Below are 23235 nucleotides of genomic sequence, written 5' to 3'. Positions count from 1 at the left end.
AAGTTCCAAGTGTGGGGTCGGTGGGAGATAAACTGGACTGGGAGGCCAGGTCCAAATCTTGAGGGCCTTTAGATCAGGCAAAGAAGTTTGAATTTTTTCAGAAAACCAAGGTGACCCACCACAAGACATGTAATCATGAGGGGAGGTTGGGGAGAATTACGAGTGTAGTGTAGTAAATACAACCAGCAGAGATGCCAGTAATTTGTCTAATAGGAAAAAAAAAAATCACCCTAGATTTTATGGTTTTATTGCTCTGTAGACATTAACGAATTTTGTATATAACTTTGCAATCTATTCCAGCATTCTTTTCTCATACAGACTATATAAACTTGCTTTTCAATTTTTTTTTTTTTGAAATTTGAACTGTTGGTTTTTTGAACTTTGAACTGTTGGTTCCCTAATGAACAAGTTAAATGAATCTTGGACAAATGCTCCTTCTACTTTGCTTAAGTTACTCTTTGGCAAAGATAGCTAATTTCACAATTCCACTCTTCTGTGTGGAATCTAGTAGACATAAACATGAGAAGAGTTCACCTGTATTATGAAGTGTTTCCCAACCCAAATATGCTCAGCATTAAGGGACTTCTTAAAAATATTAATGTTTCTTTGAGAGGTGTTTCCTTTTCTGGAGTCCAGAGAATTGCCCAGTATTTCTACAATTTCTGACTAGTGTATTTCCATCACCTTTGAGGGTCACCTAACTCAGCCCAGGACAGGACCGAGGTCTTTGAGACAGCTCAGCCTACCAGTCACTACCTTGTTCTACCTTAAGTTTTAGAATAATTCTAAATTGTTCTACCCTGGCCTTCCGTCTTGCCTCACCTGCACTATTACCCAGATCTGCCTGATGAGGCACAAATAGTAACGGGCCATCAGCATGAAATAATAAAATTACTAGGGACTTCAACTCTGAGCTCTGAGTTGAAATAGGGATCTGACCAATTCCAGTCTCTGGTCTTTGTGCAAGCCACCTAATTAATCTTTCTTGACCCCCGTTTCCACGACAGCAAAATGGGACAACACCATTTTTCCTACAGGATTATGGAAAGAATTACAGTTAGCCTGGCCCATAAGTATTCCAGTGTCAGTTTCAAAATCTGACTGTCCCCATGCCTACTTGGATATTGCACTCTGAGCACTGTAAATCACAAAAATTTAAACTGAGTAAATTTGAAGAGCTAACTGACTTTTTTAAATGACCCATGAATCAGGTAGCAAGCCATCTAACATATAGAAAAGAGCTCTGGGGCGCCTGGGTGGCTCAGTGGGTTAAGCCGCTGCCTTCGGCTCAGGTCATGATCTCAGGGTCCTGGGATCGAGTCCTGCATCGGGCTCTCTGCTCGGCAGGGAGCCTGCTTTCTCCTCTCTCTCTCTGCCTGCGTCTCTGCCTGCTTGTGATCTCTCTCTGTCAAATAAATAAATAGAATCTTTGGGGGAAAAAAAAAAAGAGCTCTGTTGGGTTGCAGAAAAGGAAATGTTTTTAAAGGGAGAAGCAGGAGGGAGGAAATTATTAGCAAAGAACGCATTGGTTTTTGGCAAGGTCACACTTCTAAGAGAACAGAAGGCGTTTATCCATAGATTTCCTGTTGACTGGTTAAAGGTTTACATGGGTGGGGTGAATGGATATGAAACTGAAATTTATTTTTGTATTAAAACTAGTTTGCTAACACTGCAGCCTTACCATAAGTGACTCTATTTTGCACCTGTGGTTTTCTTTTCAGCCCAGTTTAAACCAGTGATTTTTATTGTTCTTGAACTGGGGGAGGTGACAGTCAAAGTCCCAACTGTTAAGGATTCTTTCCCAAAGAAAATACTTTCTTGAATGCTTTGTCCGAACTCGAAAATATCCACAGTTATGGACATGAAAAGACGGGTTTTAAACTACTGGGCAGACCATTTCTGATCCCCAGGTGCTCTACCGGCTCTGTAAACCTTTCATCTTCGGCAGCGGTAAATTCGGTGGGGTGTGTGTGTGTGTTTTAAACACACCTTTACTGTTTTCCCCCCGTAATGCAAAACCCCTTCCTGGGGCTGAAGGGACATCGAGGTGCGTAGGGAAGCGATCGCCCCAGAGCTGGCAGTTCCTGTGTCCCCATGACACACCTTCGCTCTTCCGAACGCACCCCAAGGAGCTCGGACAGCCCGCGCCTCCAAGCTCGGTTTTTCCCGTTCCCGCCCCAGAGGGGGCGCGCGTCCACACAGCCCATCTTAATCCCCCGAGACGCGACCCGCTCCGTCTCCTGCCCCTCCTTCCCCTTTCTCCTCGCCTCCCCCTCCCTTTCCCACCCTCTCCGGGTCGCGGCTTCACCCCTGGCCCTGGAACCGCCCCCGTCCGACCCCGCCCCCTATCCTGACCTATCGGGTCCCGCTCCACTCCCCGCCCCTTTGCCTCCGGGCCATCCAGGTTCTAGATGCCACCCCAGAATTCCGCCCACGCCCCACCTTTCCGGGTAGCCATGGCGGGGGTAGTCGGTCGACTGATTCGGTGCTGGTGTCGGAGAGCGGTCGCGGGGTAAGTGCTGAGCCGGAGATCCAGGGTCGCCCGTGGGATCCCGGCGAGCCGAGGCGGTCGCCGCGCGCGGGAGCTGCCCTGTCTCTTATCTTGTCCGGGTAGCCGCAGCGCTGTGCTTTTATGGTTTTTCCAAGGAGGGAGGGAGTGATGGCAGGTGTCCTTAAACGCGCGCCCTCTCTTCGGCTGGGCGCGCGATGGTCCCGGTGCACGCGCGGGGAGGCCTGAGCGGCCACTCTGCTCCGCAGGCGTTCGCGCTCCGCTCTCCCCTCGGGCCACCCAGCCCTCCACCCTGGCTGCTGCTAGGTTGCCAACCTAATTCGCTAAAACGGGGTAGAACATCTCTGCACGCTTGGCTTTTCTGCTGAATGCTGTAGAAACGCAGGCCGTTCTCCTCCGTGTGGGGTCAGACTGCTTCCTGGGGAACGCTTCTGTGGTGTTAACCCGCGGGGGACACAAACTATGTGTGTGGTGGGATTATAAATGATTTTCCCGATTTTATGTATTAAACGGTAGTGCTTCGTAATTTTCTAAAGCTCACTTTACTTTCAAATAAGTGAGTTTGTGTGTATTTTGTGAGAGCTTGCACATTTAGGCTTTGTGATAGACATTTTGTTCTTTCGTTTTCTATTTGGAGCTTAACATACATCACGTAGGATGCAGAGTTTTTCCCTTTTTGGAGAGAAACTAATTCAGTTATTTAATGTAAAAATTATTGAAGTCTTTACTGAATTACTTATTTCAGTTAGTAATTAGAAATTGCAAAATTACTAATTTACTGAATTACTAGTATTTCAGAGTTTGAACCTAGGGGTTCTTTATGCTCTGAAAGTCGTATTATTGCAGAGGAAGTAATACATTGGGTGTGGGCATTATTAAAACTGTATTATTTTAATCCTCCTGGATCCCACTGACTTCAACTTTATATGCCAGGGTCTTCATTGGGAACATCAATTTTTTGCTTGTGGCCTCAATACTGTGCACCGAAATTTTCTCTTCCTCTGCCTACTAAACACTCTGCCTGGTTGTGCTCGCTGTTTCTGCTCTGCTCCTAGCTCGCTGGTTAACCTTCTCAGGGTGAGTCATTACGTGTTATCAGCACAGCTTCACAGACTAGCTTCCAAAACAGTTAGATTTCCTCTAGATAAGTCCCCCACCTACTAAGAAGTGGCTCTTTGTCTGGAATGCCCACAACAGCTCATCTTTTTGAACGCTTCTTGTATCTTAACCCAGTCTCTCCTCCTTCTGATGTGGGAAACAAAAGCAAAAGAAAAATTAAATTTTCTTACTACTTAACAGTCCATTGATGAGTCCTTGAAATAGACAAAGTGACATTCCTCTGGGAATTCAGTTGCCTTAATGTTACTACTTTGCTAAGGGCAAAAAGCAATCCTAAACCCAGCCCCCAGGCTCCTGTAAGTCCACATTAACATATAAGAATTCCTTTGGAAATGTCCTTTATCTCTACCCCCCAAGATACGTCTTGACAATCATCCCCCAAGCTTATGACCCACAGATACACATCTGAAGTTTCATTAGACAGTAATAAATGACCTTTTCCTAACAATAGTTGGTCCTTGGAGGTCCCGCAAACCTTGTTTCCAAAATTCGCTAGAGATTTAAGCTGTCCCTAACCCCTTTCCAACTTGAAAGTGTGTGATGAAATACATTATATGTTTATTAAAAAAAAAAAAAAATCTAAAAAAGAAAAAGAAAAACAAAAAAGAAAGTAAGTGTGTGATGGGCCACTCCTCATGACCCTGGTGCAGCTCTTTTTGCCCCCCGGTCCTGTCCCTGGGCTTTAATGAAATCACCTTTTTTTTTGCACCAAAGACGTCTCAAGAATTCTTTCTTGGCCATCAGCTCTGAACCCCAGCATCTTTCCAATATCACTTCCACCTATAGGTTGGGACACATTTTGCTGAACAGAAAGAATTGACCTGTTCATAATTTATACTTTGTTAATCAGTGAGGGTGATGGGTCTGTAATCAAAGGAGCAACAAGGGCAGACAGGATTTCTGGCTGTTAGGACACAAAAGACCAAATTCTGTGCACTTGACGTCTTCAGTCTCAGTTTCCTGCTCACTTCCATCTTACAGTGCCTTTCATTTACTTTCTTGCCTGTGGCAGTATTGACATGGCCATTCACAAACCCCTGGCTTTTATCAGTATCTAATTAGAATTGCTCTAATTGCTGTGCTGGATTGTAGCTTCCTTTTCCTTTAAGATTGCTACAGTTAGCTTCTGTATTTCTTTTTTTAGGGATCATTTTGAAAACCACTGTTGGGAAGGAAGAAATTTATTCTGCCCTTTAAGGGCCTTCTAGCTGGATTAGGAATCCAGTTGACAAGAGACAGATTAATGGGAGAAAATCAAATTTCGTTTCATACCCACATGGAATCCACATAAATGTGAAATTCCAAAGACGGGCTGCGTGAGGCTTACATGACATATTTTGAAGCTTCTATTCTGAGCTAAGGAGAAAGGTTAGGAGTCCGAGGATACAATACAGAGGAAGCCCACTAGCAGGAAGGTGAGAGGAGATCTTGAGAAAACAAAGATTGTCCCATTACACAGGTAAGTGTCTTAGCTAAAAAGGAATCTCTGTTCATGGGTCTCTTCCTGGTACAGGCTCTTCTTTCCAAGGTAAACTTGGGCAGTAGGTGGGGAGTCAGAGAACTTCTCCCGCTTCTGCTGGGCTCTGCTTGCTTTTAACTCAAAATACTGCTCATGCCCAAGGGGCCCATCTTGGGACGGCCTGCCCGGGACCCTTACACCACTAACCATGACCCTTACACCACTAACCGTTTGCAGCCATCTTGTTGTACAGGGTCAGGTACAGGGAACATATTTCAGGAGAAACAGAGCGTTTTGGTATATACGGATTGGCAGCCCTTAGAAATCAGCCTGCCTGTCTGCAGCTCCCTGAAGGTCCCGGCACTTCAGCTGCACGTGAGCAAAACAGCAATGGGAGCCAGTCAGAAGGATTTTGAGAATGCGATGAATCAGGTGAAACTGTTGAAGGAGGACCCAGGAAATGAAGTGAAGCTCAAACTCTATGCACTCTATAAGCAGGTAAATGCCTAATGTCTGACGTAGCCTAGAGACATTTTGAGCCGATGGCTACTCAGATAGATCTGCCGTGTGTTTTACTGAAACGCAGCTTTCGTATTATGGTTTGTATTGCTTCCTTTCCTCTGAAGAGTGTCTACATGGGAGTTTTTGTGTGCTCGTCTTTGCAGTACTGTTACAGCAAAAAGGAACCCACCAGGATCACTCTGGAGTCAGAGAGACTTAAAAGAGATAACCACTGAAGGTGTAGACCTTATTTGGCTTCTGACTAGAAAAAAATCAACTGAAAAACTGTTTTGAGACCACTGGGGAAATGTGGGGACTGAGTATTAGGTGATACCTAGGAGTTCTTATTAAAGACACCATGGTGATATAAGAAAATGTTGATGTTCTTGAGGAATGCACACTAACTATGTAGGGCTGAAATAGAATGGCACTTTGAGAGCCACTAAAATGCGAGAAAGAAAGAAAAAGAAAAAAGAAGGAAGGAGGAAGGAAGCAAAGAAAGAAAGAAAGAGGAAGGAAAGAAAGAAAAGGATGGACAAAACAATTATGGCCAGAAATTGATGGTTATGGAGTTAGGTTGAGTATTTGGAATTCGTTATAATACTCTACTCTTCTATATGTTTGAAAATTTGTATAACAAAAATTTCAAACTAAAATTTTTAAGTTGTGATCTAAGGACAACCTCGGGAAGTCAGCTGGTTTTGGGCTCCTGTGTGTGATCTGTGTTCCTCTTCCCATGATGGGTATGAGCCTCTCTTAGTGTCCTAGAATTTGACTTTGCTCAGAAAGAGGCCAGGACTTCGCGCTTAACTTCTGGGAAGTAATCCCTAAGCCTCGAAAGGTCAGGCCTGCTAAGGAGTGTCTCTGTCGGCCTGAGTCTCACAGTAGTTTAGAGTGAGGGCTCATGGCTACGTAATCAGCCATGCCTATGCCGTGGAGCCCCAGATGAAAACTCTGACCGCAGGAGCTTAAGTGAGCTTCCCTGGTGGGCAGTACTCCCTGTGTGTTACCACATATCTGTTCTGGGGGAAGTACTGTTTCCTGACTGCAGGCTGGGTGCGGGGAGTGGGGCTTGCCTACCGTGTTGCCTCTCCCTCTCCAGATATCTCCTTCTTGCAGGGTGACCCTTGCCTCTTTGTCTTTGGAAAATCTATGCCTCCTCCACTGCCTTTGTTTCTCAAAGCCTCTTTTCTTCTTTCCTCTTTCAGCTAATGGTGGAATTTAAAGTTTTTACAGGTGGCTACATAAGCGGCATGGGATATTCATCTCAAAACATTCAGTCCACCTACTCTCAAACAAGTAAAATTTAGTTGTTTTCTATGGTTCCTCTTTGCGTAGCCTTCATTTAAGTTTCTATAGGCACTCTCCCATCCCTGCGACCCCAGGTTCGACTCTGTTCGGTTCGCAGAAATCCACCACTGAATTTGTGGAATATTTTTGTGCTTTTGAGTGGGTTTCAGAATGGTTTCCAAATGTTTGTTGGCTGGTTATGTTTGAAGATAGTTTGCTTGAATATTTTGACTGTGTGTGAAAAATGGGATCATTGATACAAAACTATTAGGAGTTTTTAAAAAGTACTTTGCCAAACCCCTTGTGTGACTTTGTTTTCATATTCAGGCATTTATAACTTATTTTAGGGACCGATAGCTGATGGCACATTTTGTCTCTCCGGTCTTTTTTCTGTTGTATCTTTTTAGCAGCATCATCAAAGACAGTGCAAGGGGAAAGTTAAGATGAATTTATGTATCTTCTGAAAGTGTTTGGGAGGAGAAGGCGCATTCATGCTAGTTGTACATTTTAAATCTTAAATATTTGACACTCTAATTTGCATGGACACGTAACTGATAATTGCCCCTCTCCTTTTCCCAGGCCACTGAAGGACCTTGTAATACACCCAAACCAGGTGTGTTTGACTTGATCAATAAGGCCAAATGGGAGGCATGGAATGCACTTGGCAGTCTGCCCAAGGTACATTTACTTGCTACTTTGCTTTTATTTTACTTGCTATATTCCCGGAGGAAGATGGGTGCTTCTCACTGTTAAACCATTGTAGGTAGAACCTGCAAGATCTGGTTGGATTCTGTTGAATCAGACCCCTCTTCTTTCTTCATTGCAAGGTGCTGTTTCTTAGCATGGTTAAGTTTCTCATAGTGCTTACTTACTGACTGAGGATCGAGGTTATTTGTCATCTCCTCCTCAGGAAACTGCTAGGCAGAACTATGTGGATTTGGTGTCTGGTTTGAGTTCTTCGTCTGACTCCTCTAGCCAAGCGAAGCCTGAAGCTGACAGGAAACAAGCTGAATACGAAACAGTGGTGATGACCTCTGAAGACGGCATCACAAAGATCATGTTGAACCGGCCTGCCAAAAAGAATGCATTGACCGAACAGGTAATGTGACTTGCCCTGGGAGTTTGTCCTATTTTTCTTTCCTCCTTCTGTCTATTTCACTCAACAACTAGAATGTTTCAGCATCATTGCTATTGTTGTGATCTCTTGTTTGATTTGTGTAGGAAGATTATTAATGGTGGCTACTTCTTCATACAACCAAGTTGGGTATTTGTTATTTAGAATTTGTTGGCTTTGGGTAGGTTCTGTGTGTCCAAAAAAGCACTGCAACTCTCCTAATGATAGAAGCACAAATAAATTAAATTAATAGAAATGAAACATACATTGATATAAGAGAGTAGGTGTAGAGGTTCTCTAAGTTTGACACAGACTGTCCCCAGACTTTGCTCCTTTCATTTAGACTTGTGACTACTGTTCAAGTTGCATGGGCCTTTATTTATACAAGTAGAGGGAGAAAGGAAAGAATACCTTCATTTTAAATATAGCATAACCCAACTCTGCTTCAGATGAGCTGCTCACAAGAGCTCCTTTGATCTTTGAGTCTTTCATCAAACTACAATGATAATAAAAATAACCACTTCTACCCCTTCCCCTTGAAAAATATGTAGGTAATTAATTGGATGCTTGGTGCTGAACTGCAAGTAAAATTTGCATGGCTATAATCCTTTTCATTGGGTTTGTCATCTATATTATAGCAGAAGGAGTCTGCTCACTTAAAATAGTGTTAAATAAGAATTTCATGAAGTTGGATATGTGCCATTGACTTGGTAAAATATTTGATCCTCAAAACTTCATTGCCATTGCCTCATTTCTGTGTGATGATGATGATGATGGGGATGATGGTGGTAATGAAAATGGTAGTGATGGTGGTGGTGGTGATGGTGATGATGATGGTGGTGATAATAATAGTGGCTGCTCTTTGCAGAGTGCCTAGTGTGTGTCAGCACTTTCCACACAGAGATTTCTTTAATTCCCACAAGGGTCCTACTTCTAGTACTATTTAACGATAAAATAAGTAGGAATGTGCTCAAATTCACATAACTAATAAGCTGGAAAACCTAAATTAAAACCCTAATATATCCATGTCATAGTCCCAGCTCTGGCCAGTTACCCAGTTATGCTGTGTCATCATAACCATAATAATGATAATGGAGTTATTTCCTCATTTCCTCCCTCAGGGAATACAACTTCACCTTTACTTGTCTATTATGTCAAGTCCATATTTTTTTTCAGTGTCTGTGTATCTGTAAATACCAACCCTCTTCATCATTCTCTCCCACACCGATGTCTTATCTGAGGTAGAAATGACACCAGTGCATTAAAAACTGTAACAACAGCATCTCCAAGATTTTCACAGACGCTGCTAATTTAAAATATTGGACCCGTTGTCTTTGGCTACCATTACATTTCTTGAAATCCCAGCCTTTAACACTTTCCAGACTACCTGGGACATGCACGCTCTGTTTTGAGGTCTCAGCTAACAGACTGCTTCTCGGAAATCTTCCCCTGGCTGCCTCCCATCCCACCCATGCTAGACATCAGTGCTTCCTCCAGGCTGTCTGCCATGATGTACTTTCCACCCAGTTTAGAGCTCCCCCTCTCTATTAATTGCAAAAGCTCAAAGACTAGGTCTTATTCATTCACTTTCGGGGAAAGGTGGATATATCCCCCAGTATCCACAAGAGCACATGGTACGTAACACACACCAAGTAATTGTAAAAGGATTGAAAATCCTTTCAGCTGTATTGGGCCGCCTTTTTAGTTATGTAAATACAACGTGCATCACAGTTGGCGCTTTGCAGAGGACAGGCTTACAGACGGACTTTTAGTGAATCCCACACAACGGTGGTCATTTTCAGAGTTCCTTTCTTTCTCTTGTCTCCCCCTTTCACATAGATGTATCAAGAAATCATGCTTGCACTTGAAGCCGCGAGCAAGGATGACTCTACCATAACCGTTTTAACAGGTAAGACATTTTCTTGAATTTCTTAATAATTAAGTTTACTTTGGGGGATTTCCAACCAAATAGGAAATTGAGTAAATAGCTGTGAGGTCTTTTCCAGTACTGATATATTCTATTTTTTAAATTTTAAGTTTTTCATTTCTTCTAAGCTTTCTTGGAACAAACCCAGTGAAGTTAGGCCCTATGATTACTTATTTTATAGGTGAGAACACTGAAAAGTTAAGTTTTGATAAATAGTGCTTTTACTATAGTTATTTTCCATATACTCTCCGCTTTTGGTTTCTATTTCCTCTTTGATCCAAGCATTACATAATAATGTTAATTTCTTAGATTCCCAGAAAGGCTTCTTTGTTGTTATTTTGTTGGTTGGTTTTTGGTTTTCCATTTTTGTTAACTGATAACTGGTTTCACTTAATTATAATCAGACGATCAGTTTTATGAGATTTACTATTTATTTATTTTGGAATGGAAGGATAGGCAGGGGAGGAGGGAAAGATCAAATCTTAAACAGGTTCCATACCCAGTACAGAGCTTGACACAGGGCTTAATCTCATGACCATGAGACCTGAGCTGAAATAAGAGTTGGACGCTTAGGGGCACGAGGGTGGCTAAGTGGGTTAAAGCCTCTGCCTCAGGTCATGATCCCAGGTCCTCTGATCGAGCCCCACATCAGGCTCTCTGCTTGGTGGGGAGCCTGCTTCCCTTCATCTCTCTCTGCCTGCCTCTCTGACTGCTTGTGATCTCTGTCAAATAAATGGATGAAATCTTTAAAAAAAAAGAGTTGGACGTTTAACTGACTGAGCCACCCAGGTGCCCCACTAGATTTACTTTTTAAAAATCTACTTTTTAAAATCTTTCTGAATTACGTTTTACAATCTGCGTCTCATAGAACACATTGTTAGATTTTTTTCCCTCTTTGATCCAATCTGAATTTAATTTTTTTTTTGTAAAGGTCCCTTTACCTGTTTTGATTTATGTATATGACAAATCTGTTATGTTTTAGTTCTGCATCTTACATATACTTATTACTTACGTTTCCTTTGACTGTTATTTTTTACTTCGTGATCTGGATTGGACTTGGTGTATAAGTATAAGCTTTGTGTCTATAGCTCCATATTGAACTCTCTACCTTGAAAATAAAGAACTAGAAATGGCCAACTTTTTATATCATCCAGGAACTATTCAAAAATAAGTTCATTCTTTGAAGATACAGAGTTTAAAATATATCAGTTAGACTGACATTTCTAATTTATGTTAGATTCCCCCACTTCTGGTTTTGTCTTCTAATTAATCTCAGACTGAAAAAAGCGAAGGCATTTATTGCTATTATGTTTCTTTCACTTTTTCCTTCATGTCAAAAAAATTGCTTTAAAGCAAGTTTTTATCTTATTGACACTAAAAGACTTGTGAATAGTTATCCTTTATTATAAAATGGTCATCTTTTGTCTCACTTAAGGCTTTCTGCCTTGAAATCAACCTCATCAAATATTAATGCCTTAACACCTGCCTTGATACTATTTGCACTTGCGTGGCAAACCTTTACCCATCCTTTTAGCTTTCTGTCTTTCTGAATTACGTTTTACAGTCTGCATCTCATAGAACACATTGTTAGATTTTTTCCCTCTTTGATCCAATCTGAATTTCATTTTTTTTTGTAAAGGTCCCTTTACCTGTTTTGATTTATGTATATGACAAATCTGTTGTGTTTTAGTTCTGCATCTTACATATACTTATTACTTACATTTCCTTTGACTGTTATTTTTTACTTCGTGATCTGGATTGGACTTGGCGTGTGCTTTACTTCTCATGGTTTGGAAGGGTTTTTTCCGGCTTTTAGTAATTGCTGTTACAGTTGCATGGTACCCATCAATATCTCTAGCTCATCTGATTCCCCTTGGACAGTGTCTCTTGGTTGCCCCTATGAGAGGCGAGGAAGGGAGCACGCATTTTCCAGTGCTCCTCAGACCTCTCTTCTGAGTATATGGTCTGTTAAGTAGTGTTCCATTATCTTCTCGCATAGAATGTTGCCCTGGAGAAGTTTGAGGCTACCATTAATTCTGTTTTTATAAGATCTTTTTATTCCCCCTAGAAGACCAGGGGGTACTTTCCCATTCTTTATCACTTTTGCATAGAACATATGTATCCTGTTAAAACTCTTTAGTAAGGCCTTTTTTTAAGTTTTCTTTGATAGTATCTCTGAATGTTGTTTCAGTTGATCTGTTCTTTTTGAAAGAAATTCTAGTTATAGAAGAAATGTCTGGTCTGCTGGGATTCTTATCTTTTATTGTCTCTGAATTCTTAACTCTTGTCTTCTGTTGCTTTGCTCACTATTCTCAGTCCTGTACTCTGATTGCATCTTGAGCGATGCCTGTCCTTTTGACGGCCTCTAATGCCATCATTCTTTAGTGGTTGTGATTTTCTTTCTTGCCTCCTGAACTCTCCCAGGCATTTTTCTTTTCCTTCTCTCATCCGTCACTTCTGTTTTGTGTCCACAGAAAAATTCAGCTGTTAATTTTTTATATATACATTGGAGACCAGCATAACAATGTGTTTGGAAAAGAAGCTTTATTACTCATAAAATTATTGAAAATATTATTTATGACACCATTTGCTCCTGATAGTAATGTAAGAAAAAGACTAAAGAACAAATTTATTATGTAAAAATACTGCCGATAATTTAGCTCTTTGTTTCTCAGTTCCCCAGGTATAACTGAAGCCCAACTACAAAACAAATACATCTTCTGAATTTTTCTTTTGAAACTTGCCCTTGAGCGCATTCGAGTGTGGTTGCTACCTTTTGCTTAGATTCCCACTCTGACCTTTGTATCATTAAATCCAGGGCCATTTTTCAGCCTTCCTCTATCTTCTCCCCCTTCTTAAACCTCTGTCTTCCCTAGGCTTCCCTAGGTCTGCCCTCCAGTCGGCTGTCTCTCATCTCCTTTGCAGGTTCATCCTCTGTGTGGTCATCAGAAGGGAGGGTTCCTGAAAGCTTAGTTCTAGGCACTCTTCTCTTCTCTTCTTCTCCCCGGACTCTGCGTCCATGCCCTCTCTCCAACAAAAGTCCATATGCTGGTGCTTCCCCCCTTGGTATCTCTTGGGTCAAGATACTCACCAGGGCTCCCGTCCAGTATTTCCACCTGGCATTTCCTCATAGGTGTCGCCCCCCACGTCTTTCTTTCTGGAGCTTTCTCAGTGTTCCAGATCACAGTGGGTGGCTCCACATTGGCCCTGTTATGTAGACCATTCATTGCACAGACATTCATGATTGACCTTGTCCCTCTCTCACCTCCTCCAACCAGTCTAATCCCATTTCCTTTCATCAGTAGCCCGTCGCTCTCTGTCCTCTGCACTAGTCCAAGCTACCAGGGACTCTTGTCTGAACTGAAACAGTCCCTATCTCATCCTTATGATTCTCTTTTGTCCTCCTCTCTCCCGTGCCTTGTCCAGTCTCACAGATCCAATAGAATCTTCTTCCAAATAAAGATCTTATTCCTCCCCCAGTTAAAACTTCAGTGGTACCAAGACAATTCAGTGGAAAGAGAAAAATCTTTTGACAAATGATGCCAGAGCAACTAAATAACCATATGGGGAAAAATGAACTTCAACCCCATCTTACACCCTATACAAAATCTAGTTTAAAAGTTATGTAAGCGGGCGCCTGGGTGGCTCAGTGGGTTAAGCCGCTGCCTTTGGCTCGGGTCACGATCTCAGGGTCCTGGGATCGAGTCCCGCATCGGGCTCTCTGCTCAGCAGGGAGCCTGCTTCCTCCTCTCTCTCTGCCTGCCTCTCTGCCTGCTTGTGATCTCTCTCTGTCAAATAAATAAATAAAATCTTTAAAAAAAAAAAAAAAAAAAAGTTATGTAAGCATAAAACCCAGAAACATAAAGCTTCTAGAAGAAAGCAATCTCTTTGTGACCTTGACTACGGCAGAGATTTCTTGGACAGGATGCAGAAAGCATTAGCCATAAAAGAAACTATATACAACTTGGACTTCATCAGAATTTAAAATATCTGCTTATCAAAGACAATAGTAAGAAAATGAATATACAGGTACTACAGGCTGGGGTAGGGGACTGTTTGCTCTACATAAATTGGAGTAAGGATTATTACCCAGACTATATAAAGAACTCGTTAGAAATTAACAATTAACAACCGGGGCGCCTGGGTGGCTCAGTGGGTTAAGCCTCTGCCTTCAGCTCAGGTCATGATTTCAGGGTCCTGGGATCGAGCCCTGCATCGGGCTCTCTGCTCAGCGGGGAGCCTGCTTCCTCCTCTCTCTCTCTCTCTGCTTGCCTCTCTGCTCACTTGTGATCTCTGTCAAGTAGATAAATAAAATCTTTTAAAAAAAACAATTAACAACCAGATTTAAAAATGAGATAAAGGACTTGGACACCTCATAAAAGAAGATAACACAGATTGCCAATAAATACATGAAAAGGTGCTCAATATCATTAGCCTTCAGAGAAATGGAAATTAAAATCAGTGAAATATTTCACCCAGTAGAATGACTAAAATCTAAAAGATAGACAGACATGAAATGTTGGTGATGATTCCGAGCAACTGGGACCTCTCCACATTTCTAAGATGAGATTGCTTCAGAAACTGGCAGCTTTTTATGGAATAAAACTGCCAGCTCAGTGACCTATCAGTCCACTCCTAAGCAATTAGTTCAGCTAAATTGAACAGGTATCCACTGAATGATTTGTAATCTAGTTCACAGGAGCCAAAAACAACTCATGTCCACCAACAGATGAATGAACAAAGTGTTGACTGGACATACGGTGAACTACTACTCAGCAATATAAAGGAATGGAGAACTGATTCGAGAACATAGGTGAATCTTTAAGACACAGTTCAGCAAAGAGTACACAGACGCAAGAGTCCATATAGAATTCCTCTTATAAAATTTCTAAAATAGGCAAAAATATTCTCCAGTGATTGAAGTCAGAAAGTGGTTGCGTCAGGGCAGGGTGGGGTGGGATGGCTGGGAAGGAGCTTAAGGGAACTTTCTGGGAGGGTAGAAAGGTCTTACCTCTTGTTTCAGATGGTGATTGTGCAGGTATTTGCCATCATTAAAAATCACTGAACTGAATGTTTAAAATTGGTGTTCTTGTCTGTAAATTATGCTTTATCACAGAACACCTTCAGTGGTGTCAAAAAGTCTTAATGGAGCAGCAAAGCCCCGAATGGTCCATGCTGCCCGTCCTCCTCCTACACCAGCTTCCCCTCTGGCTTTTTCTACTCTGGTACAGTGGCCAGAATTAGCTTTTCACAGGACCTTTGCACATGCTGTTCCCTCTGCATGAATTCTTCCTACCCTCCTTCTAGCCAACCTTGCCTGTCCTTCAGATCTCAGTTCAGTTTTTCCTTCCTTAGAAACACCCCTCCTTAAACCTTCAGGTTAAAACAGATCCTCTGTTAGACTCTCTCATATCATCATTGAGTATTTTCCCATTGTATCAGAGTTGTATTATCTACATTTGTTTGTATGTTTCTAGATCAATGTCCAGCTTACTCACCTGTCTGTAAATTAGGGCAAGAGCCATGGCTGGTTCACAAGTGTGTTTGCAGTGCTTGCTGTAGAACCCAGCACATGGCAGATACTCAGTAATTACAGAATGAATGAATGGTGAATCTGTTGATTTCATTTACAGGAAATGGAGATTATTACTCTAGTGGAAATGACCTGACTAATTTCACTAATATTCCTCCTGAAGGAGTAGAGGCGAAAGCTAAAAATAGTGCCATTTTACTGAGGTAAGAGTGATACTTGTCTGATCCCAGCGGACTTGTTCATATTCATCAAAGTGGCATTTAGGCCAGCAGAAGTAAGATAAATGCTTCTTTGTGTCAGTGTCATTAATGCGACTTGGACAAGCGCATTTCTCCAGACCGCCTCTATCAGTTGTGGGCACTTATTTTACCACCTTAACTACTGTTTCCCATTCATCCTGCTGCTCTACGTGAGGTTCAATTAGAAAGCATAAAAGTTAACTACAGTTGTAAAAAAAAGTTCTCTCATAGTGAAGCAGGGGGATTCTCATCCAGCTAGAAAAATGCATGATTGCCATGATTGCTGGTAATGGGACATGTGAAGTCCTCAGCACAGAGGACATGAAGGCCTCTCTTAACTCATGTATCCCTACCGGGTTCCTGATTCCCATAAGCTATAATACTGCAACATACGCTTAGCCAGCCATCCCGATCTCCAAGTCTGCAGCTGACCTACAGCCCTGACCTGGCTGAGGCTGAACCAAGGTCAAGCATAGAGGACTCAGTCTATGAGTTTCCATCAAATGCCATCTAGATGGGTGTCCAGGCTGGCCAGAGTTCATTTCAGACTCGTGCTGTCTTCCTTACTGTACTTCAGTCATGCTGCGTTGGGACATTGTTTATTATCATTACTATGTTCAGTTAGCCAGCATACAGTACATCATTAGTTTTTGATGTAGTGTTTAACAATTCATTAGTTGCGTCTAACACCCAGTGCTCATCACCACACGTGCCCTCCTTAGTACCCATCACCTGGTTACCTCAACCTCCCACCCCCTCCCTTCTGTAACCCTCAGTTTGGTTCCCAGGGTCCAGAGTCCCTCATGGTGTGTCTCCCTCTCTGATTTCTTCTCATTCAGTTTTCCCTCCCTTCCTCTATGGTCCTCTGTTCTATTCCTTATGTTCCACATATGAGTGAAACCATAGGATAATTGTCTTTTGTTGCTCGACTTATTCCACTTAGCATAATCCCCTCCAGCTCATTTAACGATGCTTTTGTGTTTCCATTTCTGTAGGAATTTTGTAGGCTCTTTCATAGATTTTCCTAAGCCTCTGGTTGCCGTGGTCAACGGTCCAGCTGTGGGAATCTCCGTCACCGTTCTCGGGCTATTTGATCTTGTGTACGCGACCGACAGGGTGAGCGAGCTCCCAGCAACATAGAAAGTCATACAGTAAAAATGAGGTCCTCTGAATTCTCTTTTATTGTTGGCTGTTAGTAGATGTATTACATGATATAGTAGAATGGACTAAATTGTGCTTTTTCCCAAAGAATTACTCTTAGTTTAATTTGAATTGTTTTATTTATCCTTCATTACTAACTTTGGTTTTCCTAAACACCAGTATTGTTGTGAACACTGTTCCAACTATTTTGGTTCTATATTCTAATCAGATTATGTAACAGTTCCTCAACTTTTGATTTTCCAATTAATTTAAAATAGGAGATCTTGAAAGCTGGCTATTGGTGGGATCAGGGGGAGACAGTATTTTTGCATGTTTTGCAAGTGGATAATTTGATACCTTTTTCCTTGTAAACAAATTGCGGGGTTTAGAATTTTAGAATAGTAGAATTTTTGAATAAGAAGGGGTTTAAAAGGACTATCTACCCTCACTCCCTTCTTTGCAGATAAGTAAATGAAAGCTCAAGTTACTTACCTAAACGGTTTAGTGTTGTGTTCACCACTGAATTGCATTGATTTTAATTTCTGTTCTAACTATAGTATTAACGTATATCATAGTAGAAGATAAAATTTTGAAAGATCTGGAAAAGCACGAAGGGCTAAGTTAAAAATCACTTCTTAGCTTACCACTTAGACATAACCAGTCCCTGACTGCTGAACCCTAGGATCTCTCCCATTCTGTCATTATAAACAAAGATGTGATGACCATGTATCTTAGAGCTTTACTGTAGAACTAATAACCACTTTTAGGGTTATCGATTCTTAGAGTAATTTTTGTTTATGCAGAAGTACAGTTTCCTGCTCTACAACCTTATGGGAAACATTTGGTTTTTACCACTGAAGAAATGCCTAGTTTTGTCTGAAGGTGTTTTCTCTGATAGACATGACCATATTTTAAGATCTTTATCTCTTGAATTCATCTCCCCCCCCCCCCACTGGTTTCAGTTTGATTGGATTGGGCATCTTGTCAGACCTAATTGTTTTTAATAATTGTCCCATGAAAATAACAACTGAGAATCTAGGTGCTAGGCTGCCTAACCTTCATAGGTAGAAGATTTTGCTGAAAGGCAGAAATCAATAGGCTGTGGTCACATCATATATGTTAGAGGACTGATTGATCACCTGGTCTTGTCCAGGGGTGAGGTCAGGAGGTCCTGACCTGAACTTAAGGATCTCATTCTTCAGTACTTAGAAGGCAGATACATCATCCTGTTTAAATATTCTCCAGATTCTTCCTCAGAATTTAAAATGACTGTCACATCCATCATCTTTTCAAGTTATCTAGGACTGTGGTCCTATGATACAGAATGGAACTGAAATAGAAAGAAAACATATGTAGATATTTTCAGTGCTAAAACATTTGGCCCAGAGTAAAATATTTGACAAATAGAGATCACTGCTGACCAATTGAATTAAAAGAAGGTTCAATTTAAAATCAGAGACACAGAAGAAAGAACCTGTGGAGAGGAATGCATTTTATAGGATTTACCATTATTGGCTTCTTAAACAAATACCATATTAAATGTGGGATTAACACTCTTAAAACCAGATTATTCTTTATTATGAGCAAGAGGCAAGAGTTAACAATGCCCATTAGCTTCTTTGTTGGCAAATCATACATTTCCCCTATGAGGTAATAAAAGGGTAGAAATCATAAAAATAGTATCTGAGTGCCCACGACGTCCTGGGCTCTCTGTTGATGCACATGATGCGTACTCACTTATGCACACATAAGTCACCAGTCAGTGAGATGCCAGAGCCTGACCCTTAATTACATTTACTGCTCTCTTTCTGAAAAGAAGCTAAATGCTGCTTACTGTCAGTTCTGCACATACCTTTAGCTGCGGTTGACGTTTTCTTTCACTTTCCTCTTATACTCCTTAGGCTGTGACTTCTCAGTACATCTTCTTGAATAAGCTTGCTTTTGGGGGGAGGGAGTGATAAGTGACGTTAGTAACTTTTTATTTGATATTTTCATTTTTACTTATATGCTGCATATATTATATATTTATGTCTTCTAACAATATTCATTAAGAAAGAGAGCCATATCTGATTATGGGATATGAGTCGAAATGTTCTGCATACATATTGCCAATTATAAATTGATTTCCTTTCATAAGGACTTCTCATTCATCAAGAAATACACAAAAATATTTCTTAAATTAAAAAAAGGGGACAGGGGGCATCTAGGTGGTGCAGTCGGTTGAGTTTCTGACTCTTGGTTTCAACTTAGGTTACGATCTTGGGGTCATGAGATCCATCCCTGTGTCAGGCTCCATGCTCACAGGGAGTCTGCTTGAGAGTCTCTCCCTCTGCCCCCCTCCCCTCCAAAAAATAGGTGAATAAATCTTTAAAAAAAGAAAAACAAGGGGGGCCTGGGTAGCTCAGTCAGCTAATTATCCAACTCTTGATCTCAGCTTTGGTCTTAATCTCAGGGTTACGAGTTCAGGCCCCTCACTGGGCTCCATGCTGGGCTTGCAATCTACTTTAAAACAAAAACTAAAGATGACTCTATGGTCTAAATAACCAGTATTGAAATAGATTCTCGTATTTAAAGCAATTAAATAGATTCTTGTGTTTAAAGCAATTCAATAAAACCTCTCTGAGGTAAAATCAAGACAAATGACAGACTGACGAAACTATTTTCCAGGTGATACTATCAAACTAATCTCTGTAATATATTTTTTAAAAATACATTTGATAAAGTGATCAACAACTTGATGTAAAAATGGGCAATGGACAGGGATACATAGCTCACAAAAAGTAAAATATAAATGGCTCCTTAAAACATATGAAAAGACCCTATGAAGAACCTATTACAATCAGAATATGTAAAGAACCACAAGTCACTAAGAAAGATAACTTATTAACTTAAAAATAATGGGCAAAGAGGTTTAGCAAGGATGTGGAGCAACTGGAATCATTCACTACTGGGGGAGTGATACATGGTACACCACGCTGGAAATTCTTTTGTTGGTCTTAGACCACAGTTTACCACACATCCCAGCAGTTCCACCCCTATGTATTTACCCAAGAGAACTGAAAACATGTTCATGCAGAGATCTGTGTACAAGTTTTCATTAACAGTCTTATTCATCATAGCCAAAATACTGGAAGTAACACCAGTGGCTTCAGCTGGTGAGTGGATACAGGAACCGCGGTGTCCATACGATGGAATTCTACTCCAAAATGACAAGGAACGAGCCACCCGTACAGTAGCGTGGTGACTCCCAAAAAGTCTTATGCTAAGAACCAATGGCTACAGAATGCATGATTCCATTTATATTAAATTCTAGAGAAGGCAAAACAAGGGACAGAAAACAGATGCAGTGGTGGTGTTGGAGTGTCAGGAATGGATTGACTCCAGAGGACACAAGATGCCCTTTGGGGTGATGGAGAGAATTCTACATCTTGACATGGTGGTGGCTACGTCACCATGTACCTTTCCTAAAACTCACCAAGCTGCATATCTAAGAGTGAACTTTGTGTTCGATAATACCACAGCAACCCTAATTTAAACAGAACTTCCTCAATTTAGTATCGTGAGGATATATACAAATAGTGATTTTTAAAAATCACATGAAAAAATAATTGTCTTTCTTTTCTTTTTTCTCCAAATAGGCAACATTTCACACTCCTTTTAGTCACCTTGGCCAAACTCCAGAAGGTTGTTCCTCTTACACTTTTCCGAAGATAATGGGCCCAGCCAAGGTAACTCTTGGAAACCTTCAAAATAAGTTGTAATAAGTAACCTCTGAGGGCGCCTGGGTGGTTCAGTTGGTTAAGCATCTGACTCTTGATTTCGGCTCGGGTCACGATCTCAGGGTCCTGGGATCAGGTACCGTGTCAGGTTCCGCGCTCAGCAGGCATCTGCTTGAGGATTCTCTCTCTCCCTGTGCCCTACCCCCACTTACACTCTCTCTCTCTCAAATAAATAAATAAATCTTTTTTAAAAAGTAACCTCTGTTCAAAAAGTAATTCTATACTCTTTTCTTTCTCTTGATAATCTAGACAGAAGAAAAGTGAGTTATTTGCTCCTCAACTCTAAAAGTTTCAAATATAGAAGAGCAAATAAGCTATGGGAAATGTCTGATATGAGGGAAAATTAGAAACTCTCCCCAACTCCCAGGACTAGGATCTGCTTTTGCCCCTGGGTGCCCGGTGCCTCGTCCTCCACTGCTGTGTGGCATCAAGTCATTAGAGGACCAGGGCTGTGCCAGCTTGGGGTCACACTTGATATCTGTGTAGATGAGCAGCGTCCCCTGGAAGCTGTCCTCACGGGGGTTTACGCCTTCCAGAGCTGCTCCCAGTCATAGCAGCCTCCACATCAGTAGGTTTAGCTATGTGTTCAGGCTTCCAGAATGGTTCCGTGGCTGTGCAGGTCTGTCCCCATGTCTCTGGAAGCCCAGGTTCCAGGCTCTGTGCATGATGAGACCCAACAGCAAAGAGCCAAGGATAGGGAAGGCTTAGCCAATTCTTGGAGCTCCGAATGGGGTGGGGTTGGAATGGAGCCTGTTTTCATTGACTGCCGGGTTTTCGCTGCAAATATATAGTTTTCTAAAGCTCATTATTCCATCACGTGTCCTGAGTCTTTATGACAGATTTTAACTTTGAAAAGTTGTGCAGAGCCAACTCCAAGGCTTAGGGCATTTGACTATGAAATAATATTTTTCCGAAAGCACTACTGGAAATACAGAGGATATCCGCTTGGTGACCTCTGTTTTGTTAGAAACCGAGTATTAGTCCTTCTTCCCTTTTCTTTGATCAGGTGAACTAATTCATAGTACCTAGGCAGGTAAAGAAAAGTGTCAGAGTTGGACCACTGCGTAGAGATTCCAAGGAAGGGAAGTTTGAAAGTTTGGTTGGCATTCACTGTGACCTGGATTTTCTTTTCTTTTTTTTTTCTTTTTAAAGTTCTTTTTTCTTTTATAATTGTTCGTAGTATATAAAACGGAAAATTCTAGCTGTGTGGGTTAAAGGATCAGCATCTACTTCAGGTCCTTTCTGCCCTGAGCTCTCTGATCTTGCCTTCTCAGCACAGACATACAGAAGCAAAAATACTCGCAAACCTTCCAGAGAGCCTGAGATGCTCTCAGCACAGTTTGTTAAGCATTGCCTATCTAGGTCTTCAGTTTCCCCCTTAAGAAATACTGGCAGCCTCAAAAGACAATAAAAGAACTGCCATCTGTCTCCTCAAAGTGGTTTAGTTCAGGGGTTAGTTCTGAGGTTAACTGACCTGTGTTTCATTAAGTTAATGTCTTAATCTCGCTTTTGTTTCAGGCAGCAGAGATGCTCATTTTTGGGAAAAAGTTAACTGCTGGAGAAGCCTATGCTCAAGGACTTGTTACTGAAGTTTTTCCTGATAGCACCTTTCAGAAAGAAGTTTGGACCAGGCTGAAAGCATATTCAAAGCTCCCCCAGAATGTTAGTGTTGTCTTTCGGTTTTTCGTTTTTTCTCCTAGTAGAAACCATGGAAATTGTTTATTTGCCTTAAGAGAATAAGCATTTTAAAAAACAAGATATAACTTGGTTGGCTTTAAGCACATCTAAATTTGAGATTAAAAATAACCATAATGATGTTAGAAATGCTGATTTTTAAAAAAAAAAACTTCTCAAGGAGGCATTTTAGTGCGATGATCCGTATGAAGGCAGAGGGACAGTTCTTTCTGGAGATAACTTTGAGGAGGAGGATGGGCGGTATTTGTCGAGCACTTTTCTTCTTGAATCCAGTAGCGAAGCCTTATCAGGTTGACTTTTAGGATATTCTTCCTGTGTAGCACTTTGGTTTTTATATGTGATGACTCGTGACTGACTGCTCTTACATTCATTCTGCTGAAAATGTGGTCCTGGAATCAGAAGCTTTAGTGTCTCTCTGAGGCTTTTTAGAAATGTGTGATCTCAAGTCCTCTCCCACATCTACCAAGACGGTTCGCACACACATTACAGTTCGAGAAGCACTGTCCTATGTTACACATACATCTGAAGGCAGGACAGGATTCCATGAGCCATGGAGAAACACAATTCAGCATTCTAGAATAAACTCCACTCCCTCTAGAATGCCCCTTAGCCTTACTGTTGGTTTTGTGTTTTCAGGCCTTGCGTATTTCAAAGCAGATCATCAGAAGTCAGGAGAAAGAAAAGCTGCACGCTGTTAACGCCAAAGAAAGCAGCATCCTCCAGGAAAGATGGCTGTCGAGCGAGTGCATGAATGCCATCATGAACTTCTTCTCCCAAAAAGCCAAGCTGTGATGCCTGTTACAGCAGTGTTATGCGTTTCAAAGGAAGGGATGTGCTGTCATTTCTGATTTTTAATACTTGAACTAATAAACTGTGCCTTTTCTCTGCACTAACATATCATTTATGATTATCATAGTTCACTAGAGCCCT

General features: G+C 41.4%; 2 protein-coding genes across 7 annotated transcripts in view; one reads left to right on the top strand and one right to left on the bottom strand.

Annotated features, from left to right (window-relative positions):
* The first annotated feature begins 2400 nt into the window (after positions 1 to 2400).
* On the top strand, positions 2401 to 23194 carry ECI2 (enoyl-CoA delta isomerase 2). 4 transcript variants are annotated; one of them, XM_045066982.1, is made up of 11 exons: positions 2432 to 2512; positions 2758 to 2810; positions 5431 to 5585; positions 7458 to 7556; positions 7789 to 7977; positions 9832 to 9901; positions 15553 to 15655; positions 16687 to 16807; positions 20470 to 20559; positions 22129 to 22272; positions 22942 to 23194. In XM_045066982.1, the coding sequence occupies exons 1-11, from the start codon at positions 2457 to 2459 to the stop codon at positions 23095 to 23097; spliced, it is 1236 nt and encodes a 411-aa protein (XP_044922917.1). In that variant the 5' UTR covers positions 2432 to 2456; the 3' UTR covers positions 23098 to 23194. The 4 variants fall into 4 exon arrangements, with proteins under 4 accessions (XP_004753695.1, XP_044922918.1, XP_044922917.1 ...); XM_004753638.3 differs by lacking the exon at positions 2758 to 2810 and having other exon boundaries at positions 2401 to 2512; positions 5432 to 5585; XM_045066983.1 differs by lacking the exon at positions 2758 to 2810 and having other exon boundaries at positions 2429 to 2512; positions 5341 to 5585.
* Positions 7971 to 23235, bottom strand: part of CUNH6orf201 (chromosome unknown C6orf201 homolog) — a 37221-nt gene continuing 21956 nt past the window's right edge. The window contains exons 4-6 of one of the 3 annotated variants that reach the window (XR_199518.3): positions 18684 to 18769; positions 17971 to 18161; positions 7971 to 8210 (exon numbers count right to left, since the gene is read on the bottom strand). Coding sequence is in view for 2 of the 3 variants with exons in the window: in XM_004753642.3 (XP_004753699.1) it covers positions 18686 to 18769 (84 nt within the window). In the remaining variant the exon portion in view is untranslated. Of the gene's footprint in view, positions 8211 to 16855; positions 18162 to 18664; positions 18770 to 23235 lie in introns of those variants that run through there. The other 2 variants (XM_004753642.3, XM_013056786.2) reach the window with 2 other exon arrangements.

The sequence above is a fragment of the Mustela putorius genome, unplaced genomic scaffold (genome assembly GCF_011764305.1).
Source record: "Mustela putorius furo isolate JIRA1106 unplaced genomic scaffold, ASM1176430v1.1 tig00003870_pilon_pilon_pilon, whole genome shotgun sequence".
Lineage (NCBI taxonomy): Eukaryota > Metazoa > Chordata > Mammalia > Carnivora > Mustelidae > Mustela > Mustela putorius.
The sequence above is the reverse complement of the archived record's forward strand: the minus strand, read 5'-3'. Positions and strand labels throughout refer to the sequence as shown.